General features: G+C 37.9%; 1 protein-coding gene across 1 annotated transcript; it reads left to right on the top strand.

Annotated features, from left to right (window-relative positions):
* The first annotated feature begins 238 nt into the window (after positions 1 to 238).
* herc3 (HECT and RLD domain containing E3 ubiquitin protein ligase 3) lies at positions 239 to 26,039 on the top strand. Its single transcript, XM_079616995.1, has 25 exons — positions 239 to 378; positions 1,816 to 2,141; positions 4,327 to 4,486; positions 7,082 to 7,158; positions 7,248 to 7,469; positions 8,797 to 8,888; positions 9,183 to 9,313; positions 10,515 to 10,669; positions 10,856 to 10,929; positions 11,344 to 11,468; positions 12,595 to 12,654; positions 14,145 to 14,256; positions 15,129 to 15,318; positions 15,417 to 15,580; positions 15,777 to 15,890; positions 16,320 to 16,343; positions 16,425 to 16,514; positions 17,107 to 17,277; positions 17,406 to 17,549; positions 19,625 to 19,791; positions 22,339 to 22,402; positions 22,820 to 22,902; positions 23,878 to 24,061; positions 24,143 to 24,245; positions 24,484 to 26,039. Exons 2-25 carry the CDS (start codon positions 1,916 to 1,918, stop codon positions 24,690 to 24,692), a joined length of 3,141 nt encoding a protein of 1,046 aa, XP_079473121.1. The 5' UTR covers positions 239 to 378; positions 1,816 to 1,915; the 3' UTR covers positions 24,693 to 26,039.
* The last annotated feature ends 53 nt before the right edge of the window (positions 26,040 to 26,092 follow it).

A 26,092-nucleotide genomic window follows, 5' to 3' on the forward strand; every position in this document is an offset into this window, starting at 1 on the left:
AATAATAAATATATTGTAGTATATTATTTTATGTAGCTATATCAGTGGAATATATAGTCTAATTTCCATCTTATTTGTTGTTTTTCTATTTCGTATACATTGACTGAAAATAAAGTTAATCTTCTATAATGCATGTTTGTTGTTAAACTATATTTAAAAAAAATACACATCAGGAACACATGCTCAAAATGACAAAACTGTACTCAGTGTCGCCCTCTATTGACTCCAGCGCAATTACAGCTGGTTGACAGGAGTCACGTGATCATCAGTGACTCCGTAATCTGAGTCGTAACTTCCTTGTTTTTGTCGGAACCATTAAACTGAAACCATTTCAGTAATATACGTCAAATAAACAGGAGACGAAATGCATTTTACCAGGTAACACTATCTGCTACCTAAAAACATGTTTGTTTTTTACTTGTGTCACATAGAGAATTGCATTTGCGTGATAGAAAATGAGAGTTTGATGAGTGGCAGTGCGCTGCGATGTTAGTTTGTTCTGACATTATCCTGAATATTAGTATTTAGGTAACGTTACTGTATTTAATGCATAGACAGTCTGGTCGGATGTTTAAGCATTAATGTCTGCAGTAAATTAACTACAGCTTGTGTTGATTTGACGTTACATGAAACTGAAATATGTCAGGATTGTTCTTATAGGCCGAACTCGTATTGGACAGACTGGACTCACATATGGAAGATTCAGCAGTGTTTCTAAACCTAGTAACTTAGTGAGCGAGCTACCTACCTAGAGAGCAGTTCTAGACACTTTGGATTAAAACGTTCGAAATGCACTGTTGACGCCCATAAATCGCACCAGTAATACGCAAAAAGTCGAACGTTCGGAACGCCCAATAAATTAATAACATATTTCGGAACGCGTCTAGATGCCCTAACATTTAGATTCTAAGGTGCGGGATTTGTTAATGATGCTCAAAAAATTGTTTCGATTGTTCAAAACACGCCTATATGATTCCCCGGACATTAGATTCGAATGTTCGGAACCCTATAATGCTCCAAAAATGTATTCGAATGTTCAGAACGTACCTTTTCCATAAATGCATTTTAAACGTGCAGCTTGGATTATGACAGTGATGTTCTAGAATTCGTTTCAAACTTCCAGAACGTGCCAGTAATGCACATAAAATCGAACGTTCAGACATATCTTTTCAAATTGAATGTAAGATCAAATTTAATTTGATATTTCGAGACGGGGTTATGATGCCCCATTAAGATTTGAACGTTCGAAATTTGTTGATGATACTCAAAATTTCAATTTGAATGTTCAGAACATGCCCATGATTCAGCAGAAATTACGTTCAGTCTGACTCGGAGCCTATTTATAATGTTTTCAATTAGAATTTTTCTTTAATTTGAACGAAAATGGAACATGACAGATTTTGATTCAAACTTTTGGAACGTGCCAAGTGCAATAAAATAATTTTGGCATTCATTATTGATTTTATATCTCTAGTATTTTTTATATACATCTCTCCCAGTATGTACTTTATGCGTGTAGGTGGAGTTTAGTCAAATAACAACGGTCCCCTATTTATGTCTATAAATGCCCACTTTACATTCCAGATAGTGAAAAAAGTAAAATTGTGATGATTCGGTAGACATTGGATTTGTAAATCTATGGTTTTATTTAACTACACCAGGTTGTTTATTATCTGCATTCTAGTCTGAAGTATCTGGCCGTCCCCACTAGCTGTCATTTACAGGAATAGGGTGTGACCTCTTCCCTTCCCTTCTACTGAGTTCTCACCTATTTGCTTCCCAGTCTCTAATGCCAGACTTTTTCTTCTGTTCCAGATCCGTCATTTACAGGCGGAGGCGGCAAGGCGGTACAGCCTAGGAGGAGCTCTCCCTTATTCCGGATCCTTCCATCTGTCTCTCTCTTTATGTGTGAATCATGATGCTGTGCTGGGGAAGCAGTGTCTCGGGTCAGCTGGGCATCGGCGCGTCAGAGGCTTCTTTCTTTGAGCCGAAGAGCTGTTGCATGTTTGATGGGAGGGGTCTTAAAGAAGTGGCATGCGGCAGCCAACACTCGCTCTTCCTGTTGCATGATGGGAGCGTATACACCTGCGGCTCCAACAGCAGCGGTCAGCTGGGCCATGACAAGCGAGGATGCAGGCCAGGTAACTGACATAAACGGAATTTGAACACGCATTACAGCGTGGATCATGAAAGTGATGAATTTGAATCAAACTTTCAGAACGCGCCAGTATTGCGTAAAGATGCCGAATGTTCAGAATGCTCACGTCTCTCCAAAAGATTTATATTACATAACATGCCTATGATGCCCAAACAATTCGTTCGGAATTTGTTGATGATGCTCAAAAAGTAGATTTGAATATTCGTACCATGCCTACTGTTTCGCAGAAATTAGATTCAGACATTTATAACCTATTTATAATGCTTTGAAATGTAATTCTAATGTTCAGAAGGTACATTTTCCATGAATTAATTTTGAACATATGGCATGGAACATGGCGGTGATGCTCCAGAATTCCATTCAAACTTTTAAAAAGTTGCATGTTCGGAATACATATACAGTATGTTTTCACAAATTCAATATGATATTTCAGGACGCATTTATTATGCCCCAACAATTCATACATTCAATTTGAACATACATACAGTATGGAGCATGGCACCGGCGCTCCAGATGTGCGTATGATACCCCAACAATTAGATTTGAGCGTTCAGAATTTGATGATGATGCTCAAAAATTAGATTTGAATATTGTAAGATTTAAAACCTATTTATTATGCTTCAAAACAATAAAAAATAATATGATATTTCGGGACGTGCTTATGCCCCAACAATTAGATATGAACATTCAGATTTTGTTGATGATTCACAATTTTTTTCACAGAACACGCCTGCAATTATGTAAGCTTTCTCTTCATGCAGTGCCATAATAATTGATGTAATAAAGGTTTTACGGTCTTTGCACATCTTTGCCTTTTTTAATGAATCTACCAGTAGCACTTTGCGTTTAAATATCATTAATTTCTCATGTTCCTGCTGTTCCAGTTCTATGTCCCGTGTCTTTTAATGTGACAATGCCATGTAACCACGTCATATTTTGGGCACACACCTAAAATCGAAATTGACATTATTCTCAGAAATGAGGCATTATCCTAATGATGTGGCCTGGAGACTGGAGAGTAAAACACTGCTTGCTTGATCATGCTATGATTATGATTATTGTGTTACAGTGTATTAACAGTCAATGATGACAGCAGATCTTGTTATAAATCAGAAAATAACCAAACAATATTCTGTTTTTTAAGGTGACATTTGTTCTTTATTACTTTATTTTTGCTAATATTTACTGTGTAAAGCATAACATTCTTAATAGATTTTGAGCAATTATAATTTTTTTTGCCCCCTCCATCAGAACTGCAGCTTCAATGAAAAATGTTGTCCTACATTCTGTTTTGGAGAATGAAAGTGTTTTGGTTTAGCAGGCGTTCAGTTTCATCTTACCACATTCACATGCCAAAGGGGATTTTTTGGTTTTGGTTTTCGGTTTCCTTTAAGCCAGTGCTGTATTATTCATCTTGATGAGATGATGAAAGATTACATGTGATGTTGTTTTGATGCCACACAAACCAACATGTGATTGGTCACTTACAGTAGGTGCCTTCTTCTGGTTTCACTCTGAATATACAACACTACTGTTCAAAAGTTTGGGATCAGTAATTTAAAAAAAAATGTTTTTTTGCTCACCAAGGCTGCATTTATCAAAAATACAGTAAAAACAGTAATATTTGGATTTTTACGATTTAAAATTTCTGTTAGAATATATATTAAAATGTAATTTATTCCTGTGATCAAAGCTGAATTTTCAGCATCATTACTCCAGTCTTCAGTGTCACATGATCCTTCAGAAATCATTCTAATGCTGATTTGCTGCTCAAGAAACATTTACATTTATTATCAATGTTGAAAACAGTTGCTGCTTAATATTTTTGTGGAAACCCTTCATTTCAGGATTCTTTAATAAATAGAAAGTTCTAAAGAACAGAATTTATTTGAAATGGAAAACTTTTGTTACATTATAAATGTCACTTTTGGTCAATTTAATGCGTCCTTGCTGAATAATATATTTTTTTGGTACAGGGAAATCTACTTCTACTACTTTTAATCTGTCAAAAACAATATAGCCATCACAAACTAATGCTGCACAAAACAAATCTAGCAGAACCCGCCGCAAATCCGCAGACGGGATATGAATGATGTCTACGCAAGCATGAAGGCCGGAGTGTGTGATATTTCCATCTAATGCGTTTGTATGTGTGTGTGTTCCCATAGAGCTGGTTGGAGCTCTGGATGCTCAGAAGATATCCGGCGTGTCGTGTGGTCAGTCGCACTCTCTGGCGGTGAATGAGCAGGGGCAGGTGTTTGCCTGGGGGGCCGGAGAAGGAGGGCAGCTCGGTCTGGGTACGGCTGAAGAGGCGGTCCGTGTGCCCAGGTAAAACATCACTTTTTAATGCAGTTTTCCGAAAAATAAATTAAAAAGTTTCATAAAATGATAAATGCCAGATTAAAACACCTAATACAAAGTCCACTGTGAGTGTGAAGCGCGTGCGTTATGTCGAAATATAATTGAAATTTTCATTAATATGGTGTTCTGCAAATTAAAGGGACACTCCACATAAAAATGAAAATTCTCTCATCATTTACTCTCAGCCATCCCTGATGCATATGACTTTCATTTCTTCATTTAAACACAAACAAAGATTTTTATCTCTGTTATCCATATTGTATATACACAGAGGATGGCATGAGGGTGAGTGAATGACAAAAGAATTCAAAAGTTTGTGTGATACCATCCCTTTAATGCACATCTTGTTTTTGTCGGCGATGCATGAGAACCTTCAAAACGTGAAATGCATTGTTTCCTGTTATTTGATTCCAGTGTAAATGCATTTTAAACCACATTAACAATTACATCCTTTTTTGTGGTAGATATGCTTTTTCATATTTGACTTCCTTGCATTGTAAAGGCTGCTTTAGATTGGGTAATCTAATGAGGATTTAATTGGCTCCTAACCTCGTGAGGGGGTCTCTGCATGGGACCTTCCTCACCGCAGGGGTGTAGGCTTAATGATAGTTATAACGTGCTCTTACTGAAAGCTCTTCTGTTTTATTGTGGATTGGATGTTTGCTCTAGTATTGCTGAATAAACCACAACAGATGAAACGGCATTTCCTGACATTCATCACTTGTCATCTCAGTTGTTGGAATAACTTCACAAGTACAATACAACCAGAGCGAGTTAATAATTGAGGGTTATTTATTTGGTTTTGCATCTTGTGATGTGATGAAGACCACTGGGATTTGACTGTGGGATTCCTGGCCAGTCAGTAAATCAGGAATTTCTTTATTAAATATTTGGATGCTTTGATAATGCTTTCAGCTGCCAATAATAGTGCAGTACTCTCAGGACAATTTAACCATACGTAGCCCTTTGCTGCATAACATTCACTGGACACCCTGCTTGGACCTTTGTCCCTTTTCCATAATTCTGTATGTCTGTCTGTCCTAATAATATGCCTTTTTGAAATTTATGACAACAAAAGTGACTGAGAAATTGTAACTATCTTATTTGCACAGATGTGTAACCCTTACAACACATATAATAATACAAAATTATTGTTATATTTGAAAAATATAGATATAAATACTTTATAATTAATCAAAATAATTGAGAGTGATTGTTTTTGTTTTTATGGGGAAAAAAACATTGAGATTTTCTTCTCTTTTATGATTTAATATTCTATTGATTTAAATAATGAATGCATCAAATTACTACTACAATACTACTATTTCCCTCCACAATCCGTGTAGAAAGTATGAAAAAAAGAAAAAAATTGGTAATGCCCAAAGTAGCCTACCTCTAGAATATTAATATTTATTTATATCAATTTTGCACAGATGTGTAACTCGCTCAAAATACATATTTTTGATTATTATACAAAAATTATATAATATCACTGGGAATGATTGTGTTTAGAAGTTTTATTTGAATTTGAGTTGTAATTTAATAATTAATAATCAAAGTGTTAAATCCATTCCATAGAATTTTACAGATTTTTCCCCACAATTGGTGCAGAAACTGAAAAATAAAGAAATGACATTCCACGTGAAACTAGTCATCAATTACATGACATGTTGAATGGTTATTACTTCTCCATCATCCTCATTATAGTTAAAGCTGCAGTCCGTCGTTTTTCCTCTTTGTCGCCATCTCTGTTCGAAACCTGCAATTGCAGTTATTCGCGGAATTATTAACTGTGCGTGGGTAGTAAATCGGCATGAAACAGCGCGGATGAACACAATGTATTGAGGCTGCCGCGTCGCTGTGGATACTGTACTGTCGTCAGCAATCTCAGAGTATACTTTTTGAAAGTGTCAACATTAGAATTTTCATCGGAAAATGTCATCTGAACAAGTAAGTAGCATTCACTTTTGTTCTGACCAAATTCGGGGGGTGGGGGGAAGCATTGCAGTAGGGTACCATGCTGATCAAATCTAACGATTGCTTATATCACGTCAAAACGTGAAAAATATATTTTTTCTGTAGCCAATCTGAAGTCCGAAGTCTTTGGGTTTTACAACTGGTGAATCTCCAGTTGTCACTGGTGATTGTCGCTTTAAACTTTCGGGATCCGCCATACCAAGTGCTAAAGCTAAATCTCCTACATCATCCACACACGCTAGCCGGGACTCCTTCTCTATGTGTACAGAAGTGACGTAATGACGCAAAGACATGCTCGAAATTCCCGCGGAAATCCACCAGTACCACTGGAATTAAAATCATTATTACAAGCTTACCGTTTTGAATCGAGGTAAGGCAAGCAGATCGTTTTGAACACTGGCTGGTTACGTTTTTTTTCAAAAATGTCTTTTTTGATATTTTTAAACACAAAAAAGTGCCGGACTGCAGCTTTAATAATGTGTTAGTATAGTGAATTTGATCGATGTACAGTAGTCCAGAACTTGACTTCTTAAATAAGTTTCTGTATATTTTCTTTATTCCTCCTTTTTATTATTATTTATTTAGGTTGATTAAAAAGTTGTGCGAGCATCGAATCTCACAAGTGATGTGTGGCAACCAACACTGTATAGCACTTTCAAAAGGTAAGAGCAGAGGAATTCCATTGTTGAGTCAGTGGTTGTACTTCTGCTGTGTCCGTAAAAGAAGATTCCCGCTGTCCTTCTCTTCTCAGATGGTCAGTTGTTCGTATGGGGAGAGAACTCCAGTGGGCAGCTGGGTTTAGGGAAGGGAGAGCCGAGCACTCTGTCTCCTCAACCGCTCAAATCTCTGTGTGGGATCCCACTGGCTCACATCAGCGCTGGAGGAGACCACAGCTTTGCCCTGTCCCTCTCTGGAGCTGTGTTCGGGTGGGGGAAGAACGGCGCTGGACAACTAGGCCTCAATGATGAGCAAGGTAACACACTCACTCACTCACTCACTCACACACACACACACAAACGTCTGTTGGTTTGAAACTGACGATTCTTGAAACTTTTCAGCAAGGCACCAAACCGTAGGTTGCTCCAGGATTTGTTTGTTATTGAATATGATATATGATTAAAGAGGACCTATTATGCTTTTTTACTTTCTTCGGTGTGTAATGTTGCCGTTTGAGCATGAAAAAGGTCTGCAAAGTTACAAAGCATAAAGTCACTCCAAAGGGAGTTATTCTCTATATCAGTGCACACTGTTTCTGAACTCCCTGAAACGCCTCCATTGTAGTCTTGAGTTTTCTTCCGGGAACAAACACGATACAATATTCCTCATTTAAATAATTCCCGCCCAAGGCACACGCAAAATAGGGGTGAGGCCTGGTTGAGTTGTGTTAGTAGTGTGTTGAAACTCGCTGGAATGCTAAGGGGCTTGACATTTCCAAAACACGCTCAAAGTGGTTGACAAATTTCAACATACTGGTCCAGCCAACCAATTGACCCTTCGCAGGGAGTTTGATTGACAGGTGATCTGACCAATCATAATCCGCCATCCGCCGAATCCGCCATTTTTGTCCGACAAAGCAGTCAGGAGAGTTAGTAGATTAACATGGAGAATTTGAACTTGAAAAGCGGAGTGTACTGACGCCTTTCTGCGGTTAAAACAACATTCCTTCTTATGTTCATTCATGTTTATTTGATGCTATAAATGAACTAGAAGGAAGAGATGATCAGTTCACGAGAAGCTTTTACTGAGTCTCTGCAGCGATCTGTCAGACACATTAAAGAGCCACAAAACTGTATTTATTGTAACGGTATTTATTGTTTAAATTTCTGAAAAAAATGACCAAATTTGAAAGTTGAGACTTTGTTTCATATCAATAGTAAGCTGGTCTGTCCTGTCTGTCAGCGCGCGTTGTCAGTGTCCTCTCTGCTCCGCGTGATAACATGGTGTGGTGTGAGAGCGGCGTAGCTTGTCGGACATAGCAACAGTAACTAAAGGGGGCGGGTCTTTGCGAACGGTCAATTGAGAGCACCATTGTACCAAAGAGCACATTGCTCTTATCAGAATGAGGAGCTTCATAGAGACAGAAACTAAACAGAGTGTTACTGACAGACTGGGAAGAGAGGAGCTGCAACCATGTCAAATATCTGAAAAATAATTTTTTTAACAATCAATCATGATGAACATATATTCTAGTAAACCCTAAAAACAAAACCAAGACTTTGTAGAAGGACATAATAGGTCCTCTTCAAAAGACTGGCATAATGTTGCCTAATATAATAATATTTCTGTCTGATATGTCATAGACCGGTCTGTTCCCTGCCACATCAAGTTCCTGCGGTCACAGAAGGTGGTGTACATCAGCTGTGGAGATGAACACACCGCTGCCTTGACAAAGGTATTGACCATACAGACAAATTATAGCAGTATGCTGAAAAACACATTCTCCAATCATTTTTAAAATATATATTAAAAAAATATTTAAACATTTTTATTTAAAATAATTAAAAGTTTGAAGAAAGAGACAAATTGCTACAGTTATTTGACCAATCCATGAATCTAATCTTTAATCTTTTTTTAGTCAATGTTGATAAGAATTTCTGTTGAACTAGCTTTCTATGGAAAGTTGCTCGATATCATTTTTCATTTTCAATCTTGAGCATTGAAGCATTGCTGTCTGTGCCGTGTTCAGGAAGGGGGTCTGTTCACATTTGGAAACGGTTCAAGAGGACAGCTGGGCCACGATTCCACCAACAACGAGCCTCTTCCACGCAGAGTTCTGGAGCTCATGGGCACCGAGGTGTCTCAGATCGCTTGTGGGCGGTAAGTAATATGTACATTTCTGTGTCCTTCTGTTTCAGAGTGATGTGCTGGTTTTCTTTAAAAGTGTTCGCTTTCGTTTGTGTCATGTCCAAAAATATACTGACACTGTATGTGTAATGCACATCATTTCTGTTATATTTTTAAGTAGCTACTGTTTATTAATTACAGGGTCTTTCGAAAGTTTGGGGTCATCAAGATTTGTTTTTAAAGAAAATACTTTTATTAAGCAAGGATGCATTAAATTGACCAAAAGTGACAGTCCGTGCATTTATAATGTTATAAATTCTAAGTTCTTTTAAACTTTCTGTTCATCAAAGAATCCTAAAAAACAATATATCACGTTTTCCACAAAAATATTAAGCAGCAAAACTGTTTTTTATCATTGATAATGAAAAGAAATGTATTTTGAGCATCAAATCATCATATTAGAATGATTTCTGAAGATCATGTGACACTGAAGACTACACTAATGATGCTGAAAATTCAGCTTTGCATCACAGGAATAAATTACATTTTAAAATATATCCAAATAGAAAACAGGTATTTTAAATTGTTATAATATAAAAAAAAAAAAAAAAAAAAAAAATTGTATGTTTTTACTTTATTTTTTGATCAAATAAATGCAGCCTTGAGCATAGGAAACCATTGCAAAATCTTACAGACCCCAAAGTTTTAAACAGTAGTACATTTAAAAAAAAAAAGCACAGTTTAAAAATAAATGAATATACATTCATTTGTATTATATCATATATGTATACCATGCTGAAGTTATACACATATACACAATATATCAATATAAAAATTATTCTCACAAGGAGTTGCTTACCCTTGATGTGATATTCTAATTGCCACTGGTATAAAGGAATGTTTATACACATTTCTAAGATATTTTGGGAGCTTATCCAGGTGGAGGCCAGAGTGGGTGTGTGGAGTCAGATACAACCCTTGTGTATTGCCAGCAAATACAGTTTATCAAGCTGTGTTTGCTGGCGTCCTGTTATTTCTCCTGTCGTTCTCACTATCTTCTGCAACTTATTTTTATTCCTCACTCCTAAGTCACCATACCAGGGTGTAATATTAAACATTAAAATACTCTCAACTTGACTTTTGTTTACCACCATGCATGCAGTCATCAGGTAAGAATGAGATGGGATATTTCACAGCATACCTCTGTGTGTGTGTGTGTGTGTGTGTTTCACAGGCACCACACCCTGGCATTCGTGCCCTCCACAGGCCTGATTTACGCTTTCGGCTGCAACACTCAGGGCCAGCTGGGCACAGGTCTCAGAGGAAATGCTAAGAGCCCACTTCCTGTCAGGAACATCCAACCCCTGTGCTTTGGAAACGCATACACAAGTACGTACATATGATCACCATGCCATTGTGTCACATTCTGTATGGATGAAATAAATCCTCTAAACAAGTGATGATAAGCTAAATGTTCATTAACTGGATTGACAGGGATAGTCAGATATTAATAGGCGCCATTTTACAGGATCTGTAGTTTGGTTTGTGACCATTCGCTATGTTCTTTTTCTACAGAAGCCGAGCGCTACACCGTCAGTAAAATTCACAGTGGAGGTGATCACAGTTTCCTGTTGTTGTCTGCCAAGGAGGTAACGTTGCTGCTTTGAAACACCACAGCTGATATTGTACTGTTTTTTTGGATGCTTAACTTGACTAGAATATTCAATAAATCAGTGTATTCCTCAATATCTTCTCATAGTTTGTACCTACTCATACTGTAGGCTTTTATGTGATGTATTAGATGTTTATTTGATCAATCTTATCTGCAAGGTTGATTGGTCAGTACCTACTTTTATCCACATGGTGGCGCCGATACATCAATGTAATGGTTTTTCAGGATCAACAGAAAGACTGATGTTGCCTGCTTTGCCACCATGTGATTTTGTATTATTTTATTACTTTAGTTACTGTGTAGGACCATTTAGGAATTTGCCCAATTAACACAGAGTTATATCCTAGAAATACACGTTTCTAAGTTGTGTGTGTTGTGCGTTTGAGAACAGGGTTCATTTTTTCCTGAGGATTTCCGTATCATGAATGCCACCAAAAGCATCACTCTGATTAATTCTGAGAGTCTGGACAGCTGGAGGATGAAGCTGCATGACAACAGCGATTCAAGCATCACCAAGTGAGTGTGTGACTTCATCCAGGTTGGTTACAGTTATGATGGAGGTCTTACAGAAATGTTCTACTTTTGTAAGACAGAATTAGTTGCATTTTAAAGTATTTAATTTTCATAACACTGTATGACACATACCACCATTCAGTCAGTTAGATTGTTTTAATGTTTTTGATCAATGTCTCTTTTGCTCACCAAGGCTGCATTTATTTGATCAAAAATACAGTTAAAAAAAACATAATATTGTGAAATATTAGTACAATTTGTAAAATGGTTATTTTATTCCTGTGATGCCAAGCTGAATTTACAGCATCATTACTTGAGTCTTTAGTGTCACATGATCCTTCAGAAATCATTGTAATATTCTGATTTGCTGCTTAGTATTTTTGTGGAAACTGATTTTTGTTTTTCAGGATTCTTTGATATATATAAAAATCTTTTGTAACATTATAAATGGTTTACTGTCACTTTTGATCAATTTCATGCATCCTTGCAGAAAAGTGTCAATTTCTTTAAAAAAACAATAATAAAACAGACTTTTTAACAGTTTTGATCAGGAGGTAATGTAAGTCAAGTCACCTTTATTTATATAGCGCTTTTTACAATACAGATTGTATCAAAGCAGCTTCACAGTGATAACATGAAAATAATACAAAAAAAACAATTTCATCATCGTCCACCTTTAAGGCAGATCTATAATATTGTTGAATATTAAATGTCCCCAACTAAGCAAGCCAGAAGGCAAGGCAACAGCGGCAAGGAACCAAAACTCCATCAGGTGACAGAATGGAGAAAAAAACCTTGGGAGAACCCAGGCTCAGTCGGGGGCCAGTTCTCCTCTGGCCAATGAGTGAACAGTGTATGATTATGATTCAGGAGCATTACAGGTCAGAAGTTCAAAATGAATCAGAGTATTTGTCCAGTTCCGGTTGTAATAATGTAATAAAACAGGGTATGCCGATTTTTTGGGATTATATTGGTTACCCCCCCCCCCCAGCCATTCAAGCATTACGTCAGCAGAAAATAAATAATTTCAGAGGTGATTGAAGATATTAAATTGAAAAAAAAAGGTCACCTTTTTTTACACTGTAAATGATTTCGATGCTGATTTCAAACCTCTTCCCTCCCCTTCTAGTGACATCATTCTCCTGATGTCCTCGACTGCATGTTGGAATGCCAGCTTTTTGGACCAAAGGTGAGCAGTTAAAATGTTCCTCCCTTTCATTCCCAATCTAATTAACTGTAAATGCCATGTCAATAAGCATATTATGCGCACGGGGTGACACCATGGAGAGTGGAGCGCTTGTGTTTTTTCCATAGGTGACTTCTGCTTAATGTCAGGAGGCACATTCTTCACAGTCACCCGCAGGGCTCCCGGTTACAGCCCTGTCTTTAAAAGAGCAGTCCCTCTTTCAGAGAAAACAGGCCTCGATGGTTATCTTTTTCTGACAAGAGACTCTAGAAACCTCATTCTGCCGGATGCAGTCCTTGATGTTCATAATCTGCACTGCATTTCAAGAGATTATCTGGTTACATAAGGAACAACTGGTGTCGCTGGCGTTCAGACGGGGGTATTATGGGTTGTGAGGTCAAGTCTTCATTTTATAATGCGGTTTTGGATATTTGATTAAAACTCTGCTGTGCACATGTCCCAACTCGGGGTAGGCGGGCATTTGGAGCGACACATTGTGCCATGGACTCCATTGCACACAATAAACTCTAGATCAAGAGCTGAAGAGTTGAGGTTTCTGTAGAAATTTGCACTGCTGACTGGCCAGCTTTATTTCTACAAATTGAATTAGATCGATTTAATTGAATCAAAAATATCCACCTGAATCGTAATGAATCAGATTGACCAAATCTAATTGAATCGTAGTGAAAAAAAATCAGATTACTCAAACTTAATATGATTGGTCAAATGCAGTTGAATTTAATTGGTTTTAAATGAGTCCGATTTAATTCTAATGAATCAGATTGGTTAAAATGCAATTGAATTGAATTAGAATGAATCAGATTATTCAGATCTAGGTGAATCTAATTTAAATGAGTCCGACGGATTAAATTTAACTGAATTGAATTAGAATTAATCAGAATAAACCAGTTGAATTGAATTTAAATAACTCAGATTGACCAAATACATTATCTTATTCAAATTAATTAATCAGATTATTCCGATCTAGTTGAATCTGATTTAAATGAGTCAGATTGATTCAATTTAACTGAACTGTATGGTTAAACACATCTTGCCATCTCATTCAAACGGGACTGGTATTAAAAACCTTTCTTGGTGTGTGAACAGTCGTTTATCATAAATCAATCTTACCCTGGCATGCTTAAAATACACTGGTGTGTAGTGCAGGGATCAGCATCAGGCTGTATTTACACCCAGCATGTGATCCTGCTTTCATCCCACCAGAGCGACAGACGCAGATAAAGAGCAATGGAGAGGAAAGGCCTTAAATCTCCTCACCTCAGATCCATCTTTTGCTCATCGGTTGACCCACCCTTGCTTGGATATACTAAATCTCAATGTTATATGTTTTCAAATAGTTTGAACTAATATAGCAATGCAGACCATTTTTTTTTATAATCTTAAATTAGTCAATTAGATTTGTACAGTATTAGATTTCATGTCTTGTTGCAAACCAACATTTGGAAACTAATTTTCACCTGCTGTTTCCACAGTGAGGACGGACATTTCAAGACAAACCCCAAAGTCCCGGGCATCGACTTCAATGCTGTTCGGCTGCTTTTTGAAATGCTGATGAAACCAGCCTTCGCGAGACTTTTGGAGCAGGTGTGTGTGCTTTGTGTCGTCACCATTGTCTCATCTTTTATTTAGGTCGTAAATACACTGCGTACTTGGAAGGCAATACTCTGCTGCGCACATTATCAAGTTTCTAAAACATTTCAAGCCTTGTTTGTGTTTTAACTGGGTGAAATTTGGTATACTTTCCAGGAATCTTCTGATTATACATTACTGTTCAAATGTTTGCAGTTGGTAGCATTTATTTTAATACTCACCAAGGCTGCATTTATTTGATTAAAAATACAGTAAAAACAGAACTATTATGAAATATTTATTATTATTTTATTACAGGTGAAACTCGAAAAATTAGAATATGGTGCAAAAGTTAATTTATTTCAGTAATTCAACTTAAAAGGTGAAACTAATATAATATATAGACTCATTACATGCAAAGTGAGATATGTCAAGCCTTTATTTGTTATAATTTGATGATTATGGCTGACTTAAAATTATAACAAATAAAGGCTTGAAATATTGAATTACTGAAATAAATGAACTTTTGCACGATATTAAGATTTTTCGAGTTTCACCTGTATTATGTAATTTTATTAAAATGTAATTTATTCCTGTTTCAAAGCTGAATTTTCAGCATCATTACTATCTTCAGTTCCACATGATCCTTCAGAAATCATTCTAATATGATGATTTGATGCTCAAAAAACAAAGTTTTCAAAGTTTATCAGTTGAAAACAGTTGTGCTGCTTAATATTTTTGTGTAAACCTTTTTTTTCATGATTCTTTAATGTTCCAAAGAACATCATTTATTTGAAATAGAAATATTTTGTAAATGTCTTTACTGTCTCTTTTGATCAATATATATGTATTTGAACTATAAACCTCTCTCAAATGTGTTCTTCTAGGCCACGAAGAGCTTCGAGAGCCTCCTGATCCCCCAGCTGCCCTGCTCTCCTCCTGACGTGGAAGCCATGCGGATCTACCTGATCCTGTCTGAATGTCCCGCTCTCCAGGACTCCAAAAACTACATCTCTCTCACCATCCCTCTAGCCATGGCCATCCTCAGATTGGACGCCAACCCTAGCAAAGTGCTCGGTATGACGTCACCAACATGTTTCACTGCCTAGAAACAACGTTGATCAAAGTCCAAGATCAAAAAGGCTTTTGAAATGAATCTGTACGCTGTTTCTCAGATAACTGGTGGTCTCTGATGGATTGCGAGGTTTTCTCCAGACTAGTGGAGATGTACAAAAGCATCGTTGTGTTTCTGTTGACTGGCGGGAAGGCGCTCCTGGTGCCTGTGTTCATGGAGAGCTACACCAGTGCCGCCCTTCGACTCCTGGAGAAACTACACAAGGTACGACCCAAAATCCACACGACAGATCTCGCTTTTAATGAGTAAATGATAAACTACTTATTAATAAGCTATTCGATTGAATATTCCCCAGCTGAATTGCTGTTTTTCATGTTTTTTCAGACATACTTGCATAATTTAGCTTGCGTTGTTGAATGATAAACTACTGTTAGTGATGGATCCAAGTATTTTGCTGCAGGTCAATCTGAAAGCCCATCATGTGGAATACAACAACTTCTACATCCCTGATATCACCACCCTGGTGGACATCCAGGAAGACTACCTCAAATGGTTTCTGCGCAAAGCTGATATTGTGCGTATATTTCTGCGCATAGGCCTATTGCAGATTAACATTTATGAATTTATACATTTATATATTTGCATGTAAATTTATGTTCCATCCAAAGTTGCAAATTGTGTTCCCACCATAGTTTATAAACGTCTACTTATTGAACAAAACAATTATCCACCTGAATTGAGCGCTTACGTTTATTAGTCACATTTTTTAAATTTATTTGCATCTTGGCATGTCCATCCAGTGTTTTTTTTATGCGATAACCCAAAATTTGCATATAAATAGGTGGATGGAAGAATATAGCAAAAGTTAATGGGAACATGAATGTACACTATGTACACAAAATGTTATAGTTTCACATAGACACCTCAAATCTTGATCATCCCAAGCTGAAAAATAAAAAGTACCTCAGAATTTAACATATGTTCTTGTTTTGTCTTGTTGTAGAAAATGCGATACCCTCCAGTGCAGGTTTGTTGATTTAATAACTCAATATCAGTTTTTAGACAGTTGTGATGGTCTCAGCTTGATCACCTGAGTCTTATTTCCCAGGGTTCTGTCACGTTATGTGCCTATCCGTTCATATTGAACGCGCAAGCCAAGACAACCGTGCTGCAAACAGATGCTGAGCTGCAAATGCAGGTAAAAGAAATAACACAACTCAACACTCAACTTTTAGGATTGTTGTTGTACTGCTCAAGTTTTTGACTTGCACTACTGTTCAAAAGTTTGGGGTCGGTAAGATTTTTCAATGCTTTGAAAGAAGTCTCTTCTGCTCACTGCATTTATTTAATCAAAAATACAGTAAAAATATATTGTGAAAGTTCAATTTAAAATAACTGTTTTGTATTTTGCTATAGTTTAAATGTCAAGAAACATTTTAATTATTAGTAGTATAATTTGAAAACGGTTGATTCTTTGATGAATAAAAAGTTTACAAATAGTATTTTATTCCTATTATTTTTTCATATATTTATAAGCATTATACATTTTATCTTCAAAAATGTTAATGTTTTGACAAACAAAGCTTAAAGCTTACACATGACATCAGTTCATGTTACAGTTACAGCCTGACAAAAACATGAGTTGCCATTGGTTTCAGAGCAGATACAGAGGATGTGCTCTGCATGAATATTACTATTACCATCTCATAAAAATACACAGGGTTTATGAATCTGACTCTTATTATTATTCAGTCTCTTTGACTTCTTTTGCCTGCTTCATTACTGTACAGATGGCTGTAAGCGGCGCTAACTTGCACAACGTCTTCATGCTGTTGACTATGGAACCTTTGCTGGCAAGGAACCCTTTCCTGGTGCTTCACGTACGCAGGAACCACTTAGTCAGTGACGCTCTCCGGGAGCTCACAGTCTACAATGACGTAGACTTGAAGAAGCCGCTCAAGGTTTGTCTTTGTCATCCCATTGCACAATGCACATCGTTTTGTTTTTTTGTCTGGTCCACATTGTAGCACATTTTGACCAAGAGCCGCCTACTTAGACATAAGTTTGACTAACATATTAATCATTGCAGGTCATATTTGATGGAGAGGAAGCTGTAGATGCTGGAGGAGTCACCAAGGAGTTCTTCCTGCTCCTGCTGAAAGAGCTGATGGATCCGATCTACGGCATGTTCACCCAGTATTCAGACTCCAATCTGCTGTGGTTCTCTGATAAAGTGAGTTCAGCCTTAGTTATTACCACAGATTTCAACATTAAACTAAGATAATGAAAAGGGTTGCGTATTTTATTTTGGAGTTATTGTGATAAAATGCCCCAGATATAATTTGAATTCAAAACAGAATTTAATTGCATATGCAGGGTACTGCAAAAATCTTAATATCAGTTGAAATGTTTGAGGCTGAAGGACGAACCGCTTATGCCCTTCATAGAGTGCAACATTCAGGATTGGGAAGTTAAAAACTCCATAAATTTTCTCCATAAGGAAATTTGTTTTGATTTTACTGAAGCAATCTGTCAGATTAATTTAAAATAATAGTTTAACAGCTGAATTTGTGGTGAAAAACTGCATTACCCACGATGCAGTGCAGAAGATTCCACCAATCAAAAAGCGCTCTGCAGGGAACACCCAGTCCTATAAAGCACCGTGAATGACGTAACTGTCTAAATATGTTACAAAACACTTAAAATATATAGTTTCTATACAGAAAATCAAGTCTGTAAGAATAACAACTAGTGGTTAAAATAGGTACTGCAGTCCAATTCAAAATATCGGAGATCGTCGCTTTTCTCGCGCCTTTCCTCTCAGACTCGAGGGCGCTCACACAGGTTGCCAGTTTAGGGACACGTAGTCTCAGCCTCAGACGTCACGCCAACGTTGGCATAGACTCTTTAAGAGATGTCCAGGAGTTTTGTTTGAGGCACTTAGTGGAGACTTGTTGCACGCCGGTCTGTTGTTGTGGGGACATTTCCACGCCCCGAAACGTGACGCTGAACGAAACGAACTGTAATTGGTTGTTTGACATGTCGGTCAAACGGCCTTATGGGCGTGCCTTGGCCAAAGAAAGCTGCTATGAATTCCAGACCTTCAGCCGTCAGTCTGAAGGTCTGGCTCTGCGAGAGACTAAGGGACACGTAACAGGAACGAGTGCAATGGACTATGAAAATTGGCATTGTGCAGTATAAGACCAACAAAAAAAAAAACATTCCAGCCTGGAAACGCACATTTCAAAGTAAAATAACTGGCTGTAGAAGTGTTTTTCAAGGAAACAACTATGTGAACTTAGCATGTTTCCTCAATATATGCATACATATTATGGTATTTTTATGCTTTAGTAGAGTGAAAAAGTTACATACATACAGCACCTTTAAATTGTTATATTTCTTCATCGTTTTTGATTGTCATTCGCATTGCTTCATTGGATTGTAGTTCTTTCCCTCACTTTAAGGAATAGTTCACTTAAAAATGAAAATTCTGTCATCATTTACTCACCCTCAAGTTGTTCCAAACCTGTATGAATTTCTTTCTTCTGCTGAACACAAAAGAAGATATTTTGAAGAATGTCAGTAACCAAACAGTTGATGACTTCCATAGTATTTTTTTTCCTACTATGGAAGTCAATGGGGTCCATTAAATGTCTGGTTACTGACGTTCTGTAAAATATCTTCATTTGTGTTCAGCAGAAGAAAGACATTTTTGGGTGAACTATTCCTGTACCTTTGATGTGAAGCAAAAAAGTATTTGAAAACCATAAAAAAGACAGTTTGTAATGTTGTGATTCACCTCATAGCTGGTTGGTTTGGTTTAGGGCTTCTAATGCTTTGGCAAAGACTTTTTTTTAAAATATATGTGGAAAAAATAATGGAAAAATACTTTCAACGCCGCTGAAAAAAAGAGCGTGCACTAATGCTCTCTATACAGTAGGTGTTTCTCAAAGTGCTGCTCGATTGAGAACATCAACAGATAATCTTTTCTTTTTTTTAAATCTGGGACAGCTCAGCTGTTTTCATGCAAACATGATGATCCTGCTGGATTTCTCTATGGCATGATGACTTCAAGGGCACTTCAGCTGTGTACAAAACAAGACTTAGATGAGGAGTGCACGTGATTGTACAGAGTTTAATGAGTTTAACTTCCTTTCACTGCTGGCGAGATCTTATTTTGTTGACAAACATTCTTGGATAATTAGAGGGTTGTAAAGGAAAGATGGCTTTTAGATAAAGGAGGCTTGGTGGCATTGGTATGCAGAAGTATTTTTATGTATCACTCATGTGTGTGCGTTTGCATTGCAGTGTTTTGTGGAGCACAATTGGTTCCACTTGATTGGGATCATTTGCGGTTTGGCCATCTATAACTCTACTGTGGTGGATCTGCACTTTCCCCTGGTGCTCTACAAGAAGCTTCTGGATGTTTCGCCCACTCTGGATGACCTGAAAGAGCTTTCGCCTACAGAGGGAAGGTATAAAACATGATGCTTTTTTTGTCTTTGTCTTTAAAGTCGGCATGAAATAGAAGATGTGATATTCTTTTCTTCCCTATTGTGACACATATCCAAGTTAAACGGCTTCTTGAATTTGAAAAGATGTAGGCCGGGACTTGATTGTATTAATCGGGAATAAATTGGATGGTGGTGGATTGCTATTTGTTGATCTCATGACAGGTTGTCCCTCCCTCGCGCCAGCCAATAAACCCGTCATCAGACTAGAGATGTCGACACATGAATTAAAAAAATTAAAAATGATGTGCACAGATAAATCTTTGATCGTCAATATAATAAAACTCCAAAAAAGTCCATTTTTATTTCAGGGGTGATTTTTAGGGATTGTTTGTTCAAAAATGACATAAACGTAGTCCATAAAGACCATAGTTAAAGCCATAATTCACAGAAAGCCTTCTAATTCACTGTAGCCCTCTATATGAGGCAGGGGATTCTTTAAAATAGATACTCCAGAGGTGCCGGATCCAGTTTGTTCAAATTACGCCTGTATGTATCTAAACTTGTACCACTTAGCTCTTGTAGGCAACATGTTGTTGTTTTTCCACTAAAAGTCATCACTCGCTGATCAAATCAGTTCGGCCTCCCACAGAACACTGTATCACTGCCCTCGTTAGACCAAATCAATGGAGTTCCTGTGACCCCCGAGGCTTTACTGAGAAATCGAAGTCCTAAACGGACTGCACAGACCAGTGAAGAGGAACTGTTTTGTCTTGTTTTTTGCCCTACACTGTGTCCTTTGCCACTTGGTTACATAAACAGGTTGTTTTTTTATGTAACATTAATTAAAAGCCACCCAAAAAGCTTTTTGAACAGCTCAAGTTTGTGAGTCACCATCAGACCACTAAATGGTTGCAGAAGGAGAGACCAGCCGGCTCAGAGTTGATGGCCGGTTCAAGCCTGTAATCGCGTTTGTGGTTTGCGTCTTCAAGGCTGTTCCCCACATTTCATGAGTCATCTCACCTTATGAAAACAGCCATCAGCAGACCTTGACCTGGCAATTACAACTCCATGGCAGATGATTTTGTTGTGTGCTAATGCATTTAAAAGGATCTAGGATTAATTGGCTTTCTCTCAGTTAGATGTGTTTGACACTCCTGCCAAACTGTTGGATTTATCCGCGGACGGTTTTAATCTGATCAGCCGCTAAGGAACAAGATTTACAGCAACATGAAATTGAAGAGAATACTCAACTTATTTGATTCAAAATTGCAAGTATGCAAATATAGGCTGTTGTTATAGTTTTAAATTTTGAATTTAGGATTTATTTCTATTTTATTTTGAGTTTGTTTTCTATTTAATGTATTTGTGTTGTTTTCCACTTGATGTTACAAATTTATTTGCCGTTTGATTTAAAGTTAATTTGTTAACTGATTGCTGCATTAAAGTTCTCCTATTATGCTTTTTCGTATATGACCTTTCGTATAGTGTGTAATGCAGCTGTTTGTGAATGTAAAAGGTCTGCAAAGTTTTAAAGATCAAAGTGTAGGATAAATGGATTTATTGTCTCCCAAAAGAAATAACCGAATCTGAACTGCCTGAAACGAGTCGTCACTAATTCCAGGCTGTAACACGCGCTGTAGAGCAGAGTAGACCAATCACAACAGACCGGGTCATCTGACCAGTCAGAGCAGAGTAGACCAATCACAACAGACTGGGTCATCTGACGAATCAGAGCAGAGTAGACCAATCACAACAGACCGGGTCATCTGACCAATCAGAGCAGAGTAGACCAATCACAACAGACCGGGTCATCTGACCAATCAGAGCAGAGTAGACCAATCACAACAGACTGGGTCATCTGACGAATCAGAGCAGAGTAGACCAATCACAACAGACCGGGTCATCTGACCAATCAGAGCAGAGTAGACCAATCACAACAGACCGGGTCATCTGACGAATCAGAGCAGAGTAGACCAATCACAACAGACTGGGTCATCTGACCAATCAGAGCAGAGTAGACCAATCACAACAGACCGGGTCATCTGACCAATCAGAGCAGAGTAGACCAATCACAAGAGACTGGTGGAAACAAACCTCAGAACTCAAGAGGGTAATAAAGTTTCAATTTAAAGTTTAAACCTTTAAATGTTACTATCTATAAACGTAAAGTGTGTGTATTCATGTAGCTAGCTATAAACACGTGCTAGTCCTTGTTTAGAGACCTCAGTTGAATCTGTTTTCTGATTTCGACTGGTCGGCTATTATGTAAAAAGCAAACATCATGATTTATAAGTGGTTCATAATGTCATAGACAGAAGAGTGTCATTTGTTAAAAGTAGGAGATGATGTGCGGTCCCTGTCCCTGCTCGGGTAAGCCAGGGGTTTGCTCTTATACCCTGCAGCTGGTGAGCTCTTAGCTGCGATTACAGGAGAGAAACACAAAGGCCTGTCGATGACTCTAGAGATAAAACGAGACATTGATAATATGAAAGTTCGGCTCACGCATCTCTCATAATGACAAACGGATATTTTCAGTACATGTTTTGTCGTGTGTTCATGTGTCTGCAGGAGTCTTCAGCAGCTGCTGGACTATGAGGGGGATGTGGAGGAGACCTTCTGTTTGAACTTTGCTGTAAGTTACTGGACACCAAATGAAACGTGACCCCTCAAATGAGGCCACATCAAGTCTGATTAAATGAATGTGACTGATAACTGATTCATATTACAGAGCCATTTACAATTCACTGTTTTGGTAAATCAACAAATTCAGTTGAACCTTTCTTTGATATCACACACATGCTCGAATGTGTCGCTTTTACATGTGGGAGATGAAGAGAGTTTGCTCACTGGCCATATGTCCCATCAACATTTCCTGTCGGATGATAAACGATATTCAGCAGATGTTTTTGTGATTTATGATTTAGAATTAGGGATGGACGTTAGTAGAGATAGATCTCAGTATGTTTCAAGCTTTTGACAATATTAGGTCTGATATTGACTTTCAACTTTTCAGTAAATTAATATATAAATGTAACAACTGTGTCCACAGATTACAAGAGAGTATTATGGGATCACAGAGGTCAAGGAGCTGGTACAGGGCGGGAAGAACGTCGCTGTGGACAAGACCAACAGGTGCGATTGTTAGGAATATAGAGTCTGTGGTGTGTCTCTTTAAATGAAGGTCTGAAAGAGGTCATGTTGTTCCTGCCTGTGCTCCATCTTTCAGTGTCTGTCAGATAAAGAGAGAGAGGGTGTGTGTGTGTGTGTGTAGGTGTGTTGTCAGCGGGGACAAAATTGCACAGTTTCAGAAGCTGCAGGAACAGATGGGACTGCATCAACACAAATCCAATCCAAACCAAAAAAAAAAAAAAACATGTAAATGCACACACATTTGTGATGTATGAAGAATTGTTGCCACGATCAAGTGTGTGAGATTGTAAAAATAGAAAAAGGGTTTAAGAAAATGGCGAAAGTGTTTGTTTGGATCATGCGTCCTGCTGTCTGACGGTGAGATTAGGCAGAGGGCCAATCATCTTGAGCTCAGATCAAGGCCCGTTCCCCCCCCCACACACACACACACACACAAGCTCAGATCACAATCTTCAGCAAACCTGACGCTGCTATATGACCTGAAGAAAGATATTACAGGCCTTCAGCCCAGCTCAGATTATCAATCTAAATTCCCTCGGCCTGGTACGTGAGTGCATGTAAATATGTGTATTGGATTACATTCGGCAGATATGCTTTATTTAATTTTTTTCCTCTGATTAGATTCTCATTAGTTAGTACAAAATTTAAAATTAATATAAGCATTATCATTAAATAACAAGCATCATCTTTAGTAAAAAAAAATACTGTAATATCATAAAGACAATACAACAAATGATGCAACTACATTTAAATAATATTAATTATTTTTTAATTTTTGAACGAGTGAGGGTTTTTCTACAGTACAGTAATAATCAGAATTAAAAAATTTGCTTAATATTCTTGAAAAGTTGATGCAATGAAAATTTAAGTAAAATAAAATACAAAATGCTAGATGCAATGTTAATTACAAAAATGATATTAATAAAATTGTATTTTTTTTGTATGTTCCTCTCTCAGGAAGGAGTTTGTTCAGGCGTATCTGCAGTATGTATTCAGCGACGCCGTACAGGAGCTGTATTCGGCTTTCTCCAGCGGGTTCCTGAAGGTCTGTGGTGGCGAGATCCTCTCTCTCTTCCAGCCCTCTGAGCTCATGGCCATGGTGGTGGGCAACAACAACTACAACTGGGAGGAGATGGAGAAGGTGGGACACGACTGTTTTAAGACGCACTACAAATTCAACATTCATATTAAATGTTCATATTAAACTCGTGTTTTCTCCCAGAATGCCTCCTACAAGGGCGAGTTCTCTGCATCTCACCCAACGGTTCAGATGTTTTGGGAGGTGTTTCATGAGTTCCCCTTGGAGAAAAAAAAGCAGTTCTTATGTAAGTGAGATACCGCTGCATAACGGTTTGTGCTATTGAACTTATAATATAAAACCGCCTGAAATGTACACCAGAAATATATATTGTATCTCCATAAACTGCAGAGGCGAGATTTTGCTGAACACTTCTTGGTTTGAAAGTATATCCTGTGTGGGCGTCCCTTCACTCATGCACAATGGATCTTCTTTGTGCTGAAGTGAGCGCAGACCAAATAAGTGTTGTTTCTGTCCTCCAACAGTGTTCTTGACCGGCAGTGACCGCATCCCCATCCACGGCATGGCCAGTCTACGCATCGTCCTCCAGTCCACTGCTACGGAAGAGCACTACCTTCCTGTGGCTCACACCTGCTATAACATGCTGGACATGCCCTGCTACCAGACCAAAGAGACCCTGCGGCACCGGCTCACGCAAGCCGTGGAGCAGTACGAGGGCTTCAGTCTGGTCTGAGCGGGAACTACAGAGGTGGCTTTCTGTACGCTGACACTGCACTTTAAACCTGTGGAGAGAAGGAAACGAACGCTGCTCTCACATTTATTTAACCACAGAAGAGCACATCCTGAATCTCATACGAGTAAATCGATTATTGTCCTATTTTTACAGACTTGCTTATTTGGTTCGCTTCTCCAGATGTGCACAAGTTTCGTTTGTCTTCTAAAATTTCTATTTTTTAAATGACAAAAGTAAATTATAAGATTGGGATCGAGTAGTTGGCTGAATAAATTAAAGACTTGACTTTCTTTATATATTTTTTAAGTATAATTGTTTTCGAATCCGATAGTTTGCTCGTGTCCAGACCATGTTATTTAGCCATTTTGACTTGAAGGAAGTAAACAAATTTGCATCAAATTCACTAGTTTAAGCGTATGAAATGCCCACCAACAGCTCTCTATAGAACAGAGCTCAGGTCAGAAAGAGCCACCACAACCCTGTAGATTGGGGGCTCGTCCGGGTTCAACATGGTAGACAGTTACAGGCCCAATACATTAAAAGGTTTTAACTCGATTAACCCGTTTTGTTTCTTCAGCCTTTCAGCCCATGCTCAAACCGGACGTTAAGCATTTACGCACCTCCTGAATCCATTCTAACGGTTTTCCTTTTATGTACAGTAGCAAGTCATTAGCATAAAAACGTCTCTTATTAATAATAGGCATGCATGAGCATGCCATGCCCAGCTGCTTTTCAGAAATATTTTAATTAACATTGGGGAGGGGGGGACAGATTTCTCTTAGAACGATATGGGGGTTCATTGAGGATGTGATCCAGCAATAACTACTGGGTGATGTATGACGTGTACTAGTTATGGGATTTTAATTGTTTAAATCCAGCAAATGTGAATATTCTAACAGCCGTGTTCTTCCGGTGAGTCCATTGCCGCTTTCAATTTAATCCCTCCTGATGATTCACAGGAAGGTCATATGCTGTAAAACTTTGTTTTCTACTCACATTTTCTTTCTGATTTCGTCGGGTTGCTATTAAAAATGGATCTGAGCGATTTACCCATGGTTCCTCTGTGGTTTTCTGAGATGGGGAACACGGTGATGTGTTTGCTGTGGCCTGTGATGTTTCGCATCTTGCTGCTTGAGATGTGTTTGTTTGAACATGATGGAAGGTCATAGAAAGAAGTGTCTCTATCCAACGTATTCCTTTCTGTCGATGTATGCAAACAAGGGCTTCTTAGTGGCTACTGATGCATTATTTTAGTAAAGTATATTTACTTTTATAGCTTTCAAATGGAATATATTGTTTTATCTATTTTTTTCCAGAACAATAAAATGATTTCACCTCTGATTATCAAGCATTTTCTTGTATTTTAATTAATGACACCGAAAGCAACACCCAACACCAGT

Source organism: Phoxinus phoxinus (assembly GCF_949152265.1).
Source record: "Phoxinus phoxinus genome assembly, chromosome: 6".
Taxonomy (NCBI): domain Eukaryota; kingdom Metazoa; phylum Chordata; class Actinopteri; order Cypriniformes; family Leuciscidae; genus Phoxinus; species Phoxinus phoxinus.

Excerpts from the sequence above, each read along its gene's own strand:
- herc3 (XM_079616995.1), top strand. The coding sequence starts at position 1,916 with ATGATGCTGTGCTGGGGAAGCAGTGTCTCGGGTCAGCTGGGCATCGGC. Across the intron at positions 22,403-22,819 it reads CCTTCTGTTTGAACTTTGCT|ATTACAAGAGAGTATTATGG; the intron begins GTAAGTTACTGG and ends CTGTGTCCACAG. Across the intron at positions 22,903-23,877 it reads GCTGTGGACAAGACCAACAG|GAAGGAGTTTGTTCAGGCGT; the intron begins GTGCGATTGTTA and ends TTCCTCTCTCAG.